Source organism: Vigna umbellata, chromosome 11 (assembly GCF_029865625.1).
Source record: "Vigna umbellata cultivar VRB3 chromosome 11, Vumbellata_1.0, whole genome shotgun sequence".
NCBI classification, from domain to species: Eukaryota; Viridiplantae; Streptophyta; class Magnoliopsida; order Fabales; family Fabaceae; genus Vigna; species Vigna umbellata.
Genome location: NC_142175.1, coordinates 28,796,737 through 28,803,216, shown reverse-complemented (window position 1 = coordinate 28,803,216; position 6,480 = coordinate 28,796,737). Strand labels below are relative to the sequence as shown.

Here is a 6,480-nt window from a genome sequence, read left to right as displayed (position 1 = left end):
AAATATCATATAAATGACAATAGTTTTTTCTTGAAACGTGGCTATTGTTACCCCCTCAACAATTCGATATGACATGCTTCCACTTCCACCCACACAAATACTTCTTTTTACTTGTACTTTAGCACAAACTAAACGTGTGAAAAAAGAAGATGCACCTTCAGAATTATAATCTCCTTTTGATAAAATTTCGAATACGAAAAAAACTAATTTGATAAATTTTTAAATGTTTTACGATTTTACAGTAAATTAATTGAGTAAAGAGGCAAAGATATTTAAAATTAAAATATTGAATGTATATTTCTACAAATAAGTAGCACGTAAATAATATATACTCAGCGCTATATTATTCCTCCTAATGTTAATAATCATTTCGTTGTCATGGTAAAGTATTAAAATACATTAACTAAACTAAACTATATTAAAACTGAATTAAATTCTTCAAAACATTTTAATAAAATTGAAAAGAGTTGTTTAGATAAATCAAACTACGTTATACAAGATTGAGTGAATAATAAAAACACAAAAATACACCAAAATGTTTTTTATCACAATATTTCAAATTGGTCTCCTAATTTTTTTTTTAATTAGGTCTTGAATTTAGAAAAAATAATTTATATAATTTTATCATTTCTGTTAGTAGTATGTCAATGACAAATGTATTTTTTTTATTGAAATTGAAAACGTAAAATTAAATTAATTTTAATTTGAAAATTTATGTATAATTTTAAACAATTATTTTAATATACATACATAGTAATTAAACTTAATTATTAATTTAGTCTTATCTTAAAAATGGACAACATTATTCAATTTAGAAAAAAAAAAGAATTAAATAAAATAAAAATTTTAAATATAAAATCTAAGACATTGATACTTAACATTAACATATGACACGATAATAATTTACTACATGATAAAAAAATTAAAAAGAAAATATAACTAATTGTACTTATTAGAATACAAAATTAATGTCAATCTATACAAAACATAATTAAATATTTTTCAAAATTAAAAAATTAATTACATTAAATAAAAATTATAGATTTAATTGAATTTTTCAAATAAATTAAAAGACTAAAATAAAATTAAGTAAACTAAATATTACGTGGGCAACGGTATGGATCTCTCATCTTTAATTTGTTTGATGAGTAATCACAACTTAATAATTCTGTCATGTGTTGTATTCTTATATTAAATTTTGCCTCTTTCTTATAATAAAGGAATACTAATCCTTCCCATACCTTTTTGTAGTCTTGCCATTTATATAAATTGCCGTGTCGAATATGACCATTTATTATATAGTTAATTGCAATAGAAAAGTTATTCAATAATAAATATGACATTAAAAACTAATATATCTTAATTGTTCTTTTATGTGAGATTCACATGTTATACCTGTTTAAGAGGGATACGTATAGAACAAAATCTGAATATATAAAACAATAGTTATTGTACGGTATGAAATATATAGATGATAGTTAATTGTTATATATTAGCAATTAGTATGTATATTAATATGTATTAATAAGTTAAATTGTCTTACATGTTATAAATATATCATATTAATAATTGATTATTAAATTTAATTGTTTAAAAATATATTATTATATATTATTGATTATTAGATTTAATTGTTTAAAAATATAATGCGTTAATAATGGTTAATCAATGTGCTTGGCTGTCATAAGCCCTATAAATATATTATTGTATATTATTGATGTTTATGTAAAATAACTTTTTCTTTAAAAAAGATATCTGATTTAAGTGTCGAGGTGTCTTCTACATGTCAACAATCCATTATAGTGAGTTGCATTCTCAGAGAGAATTAACCAATCAAAAGAGAGTATGATAAGAAAGAACGACCGACTTTTGGACCAACTCAACCGAAACTATTACTAATTTATTTTTTTTAAAATTAAGTTATAGAATGAAATTTACGATTTATTTATATATATTATATTATTTTTATATTTCTTTCATTGTCAATAAATATTTATTTTAATAATAAAACTGAACATTGTTAAATAACTTAATAATTAGTGATACAATATATTTAATAAACAATAAATATTTCAATAAATATATAATATATTTGAGGTAACTTGATAATATCTTAATAAATAAATATTAAATGTAATAACAGGTGCGACCTCCCACATTATGTTCAATACATAAAAATGAAAAATAAAAAAGTTTGTGACGTCATAAAAGGCTTTAGGGATGAGTCATGCAGAAGACGTTGGCATGAAGAAAGATTGATTAGCCCAATGCACATTATAAATTCAGGTGCCAACACAATCAGTTGTCATGTCCAAAGCAACAGAGCCAAACCTAACATAGCATAGCAATGGCCACCACCACCACCATAGCCACTAAGCCACTCTTAACCGACCTAGTCTCCACCATCGATCGTGTTCCATCCAACTTCATCAGACCGCTCGCCGACCGTCCAAACCTTCACCAACTTCACTCTTCCTCGCCTTCCATTCCCATCATCGACCTTCACGACTTTGACGGTCCCAGTCGTTCCAGAATCGTCCAACACATTGCACATGCTTGCCAACACTATGGCTTCTTTCAAGTATTCCAAACTACATCTTATACATACAATTGTTGTTATTAATTATAGTTTGTTGATCTTTGATTAATTAATTGTTTTGAAGATTGTGAATCATGGGATTCCGGAGGAGGTGGTGAGGAAGATGGTGAATGTGTCGAAGGAGTTCTTTGCGTTGCCGGAGAGTGAGAGGCTGAAGAATTACTCCGACGACCCTTCCAAGACAACAAGGCTTTCCACCAGTTTCAATGTCAAGACTGAGAAAGTTTCCAACTGGAGAGACTTCTTGAGACTTCATTGCCACCCCCTTGAGGATTACATTCTGGAATGGCCTTCCAACCCTCCATCTTTCAGGTCTAACAAACCCCTGATTTATACTCTTTATGTTAATCTGATTTAATCATGGTTGATGTGGACTTAATCTGTAAAATTAGGTGAAAAAGTATTAAAGAATTGTGATTATTTTCTTAACCTGAGAAGGGTGTTGTTTCAGGGAAGATGTTGCTGAGTACAGTAGAAAAATGAGGGGTTTATCGTTGAAGTTGCTCGAGGGAATATCAGAGAGTTTGGGGTTGGAGAGAGATTACGTAGAAAAAGCATTAGGGAAACATGGGCAGCACATGGCTGTGAATTACTACCCTCCATGTCCTGAGCCAGAGTTAACGTATGGGTTGCCACCTCATGCTGATCCAAATGCTATCACTATTCTGCTCCAGAATGAGGTGCCTGGCTTGCAAGTCCTCCATCAAGGCAACTGGTTATCCGTCAATCCTGTTCCCAACACCTTCATAGTCAATATCGGTGACCAAATTCAGGTAGAGCACACCTTAATCCTATTTAAAATACAAGATCCATATCCATTAAATATGACAAATGTTAGAGTTAAAAAAATGAGAAAGTAAAATATAATCAGTGTTTTAAAGTTTTGAATATATTATAAAGTTCTTTCTAGGCAAGATTTCATGGTGGTGAGTATGTGTTTTAAAAATCTTACATCGAAAGATAAAATCAAGTGTTCGTAAATTTTACTTTATAGATTGTTTTTGTGAGGTTGAAACTCAAATTTTATTGATAATGAATTTTTTCAATGAAATTTTTAAATAGATTTGAGATGTGACTTTTATACTATTTTGAAAAATGAATTTGAAAATTATCTTAATTTTATAAAATCAATTTGTAGAAACATGTTCGTATCATTGTATATTATAAATTTGTTTGGATCAATACAATCAAAACATAAATCAAATTAATGTGGCAAGAGTAATCAAATTTTGGCATGTTTCTATAGAAAGAGACTCTTGTGTGATTATAAATAATTACATGCTGATGCATTTTGGAAAAGGTGATAAGCAACGACAGGTACAAGAGTGTGTTGCATAGAGCATTGGTGAATTGTGAGAAGGAAAGAATGTCCATTCCCACGTTCTACTGTCCTTCGCCAGATGCAACCATAAAACCAGCACCTCAACTCGTGGACAGCGATCATCCTGCACAGTACAAAGACTTCACATACAGAGAATACTATGACAAGTTCTGGAACAGAGGACTTTCAAAGGAAACCTGCGTCGACATGTTCAAAGCTTGAAAATAAAGACTTCTTGAATCTTTCTTGCTGACCGAACGTATCTGCTTTTGAATTAGACACCATTCAGCTTTTAATTTGGATTAAACTTTTGAACATTTTGGAATTTTTAGGTAGACTTTGCACATATATAAGTAAAAAAGTCCTCTTATGATGTGCACTTATTGATTATTAGTGCACATAATAATTTTTAGTTTGTATTTTTCTTGGGAAAAATAAATAAAAGATCACTTATTCTTGTTTTGGTTTAGAAATCTAATATTTTTAAACATATTATGTACAAATTGGAAAAGTATTGCGTTTGCGCATGATACAGGTGACGTGACCTAACGATTACTACAATGGAATGTACACATATTCGTTATCTGTCATTCGTATATGTTTAAAAAGTATATGTTAGTTTTTTTTTTTTTTTTATGAGAAGAAATCTTGAAAGTTGATGAATATTTTAAAAAAAAAAATTCGTAAAGCCACATTGAGTTCACTAAAATATGGCATTTATTTTTAGTAAAATCTTTAAGCAAATTTTATGAATTTAAAATAAATATTTTATCAGATTTTCAAAAAAAATTTAACATCTATTTCAATGATGAATTTATCAATAATTTTTTTTAAAAATTAATTATTAACAAATTTATCAATAAAATTTTAAAATATTTATTTAACTACAAACAAGTTTTAGAAAATAAATCATTATCAAGAACTTTTAAAAAAAATTAATTACACACACATCATAACACAAAATAATCAAAATTTAAAACAACAACTTTAATTTTATATCGAAATATTTATCGATGGAATAGTAATAAAAAGTATAAGTTTTAATAAATTTTACTGACTAATTTTATTAATGAATTCGTTATTAAGAATAATAAAAATTATAATTTATTAATAAATTTATTGACAGATTCATTATAGAATTAAAATTTTGAAATCTAACAGTAAATTTTGTTTTATATTATAATTGTCAGTCACGTTTTTTTTTTATCAATTTGATGAACATAATATACTAAGTCATCTTAAAAAGAAAAAGTAAATTAAATACTTTTAATAGGATGGAAATGAAGAAAATAAATAAATGAAATATATGATTAAACTCGAAATAAATGAAAAATTAAAAAAAGAAAAAGAGGAAATAATATGTTATATTAGAGATTTTCAATAATTATTTTATACAGCATAAATTTACTTTTTAAAATGTTATATTAGAGATTTTCAATAATGTTTAGTTATGAATTATGTTTGAATTACTCAATATTTAATTTCTAATATTATTGTTGAATACTTTTGATATGGTGTTTCACCGAATAATGTTGAGCAATATTTTTAACTAAGATACACACTTGTTTTTTAAGTAAAATATTTTAGCAATAAATTTTTACCGAACTTTTTTTAAGAACAATTGTGCTATAAATACATGTGAATTTTTCTGTGTAAAATTATCAGCAAAAATATATTTTTAATACTTATGAAATTAACTATGTCTATATTAGTTATATAGTTATATTTATATATATATATATATATATATATATATATATATATATATATATATATTTGTTACAGAAAATATTAAAAATTATGAATATCTTTGTGTTATGGATATAAATTTGCAGATAAACATACACTTTTTTTTTATATTTTCTTTATTTATACATTTTTTTTACTCTTTCTCGCAAATATATGGATTTTTTTTAATGAAAAGTGAAAAGAAATTAAATAATGCTTAATTTCTCTTAATTTGAATTTCAAGGTTGTATGAGATATTCATATTCTTATTATTTTTTATCTTTTAAAGATGTGGTTAAGCTTTTTCTCATTATCCCTCAAGCTTACTCTCACATTAATTATTAATAATTTTCAGGTTGTTTTTATTTTAATTATATACAATGAAATAAGTTTTTTTAAGTTAAGGCTTTTCTATATAATAAATATGTTTTATTTTTATTTAATATAGAATTTCTGACATATCTCTTTATGTCGAGACATATATATCTTGAACATAAAATTAAATATATATGAATGATCTAATAATGATTTTATAGTAGATGAAACAATAAATACAACAAATAACACATTCATAGCTGGTGACACAATATATCAGATAAATAATAAATTTTGGTAGGATAAATTTTAACTCATAACTTTAATACAAGATTATAAAAAAAATCCAACTCAATCATATAAAACCAACTTGTAAAATGTTTTTTATACACACTTATGTATTATAAACATAAACGTTGTTTAATCAAACTGAGATCTTCAATATTCATTTTATTTGGTTTTCAATATGTTTATATCTATAGTTTTGGTGAAGACAACTTCCATGTGGTGTGGTTAT

The 6,480-nt window shown here is 25.6% G+C and overlaps 1 protein-coding gene across 1 annotated transcript; it reads left to right on the top strand.

The window, feature by feature from the left end:
• Positions 1–2,310: 2,310 nt before the first annotated feature.
• Positions 2,311–4,377, top strand: LOC148191431 (protein DMR6-LIKE OXYGENASE 2-like). The gene is made up of 4 exons (XM_088102360.1): positions 2,311–2,581; positions 2,664–2,911; positions 3,051–3,372; positions 3,900–4,377. Exons 1-4 carry the CDS (start codon positions 2,348–2,350, stop codon positions 4,140–4,142), a joined length of 1,047 nt encoding a protein of 348 aa, XP_087958486.1. The 5' UTR covers positions 2,311–2,347; the 3' UTR covers positions 4,143–4,377.
• The last annotated feature ends 2,103 nt before the right edge of the window (positions 4,378–6,480 follow it).

Bases quoted from the DNA above. Each gene is read 5' to 3' on its own strand.
- LOC148191431 (XM_088102360.1), top strand. From the start codon at position 2,348: ATGGCCACCACCACCACCATAGCCACTAAGCCACTCTTAACCGACCTA. The intron at 2,582-2,663 runs GTATTCCAAACT...ATTGTTTTGAAG, and splicing joins AACACTATGGCTTCTTTCAA to ATTGTGAATCATGGGATTCC. The intron at 2,912-3,050 runs GTCTAACAAACC...GTGTTGTTTCAG, and splicing joins TCCAACCCTCCATCTTTCAG to GGAAGATGTTGCTGAGTACA.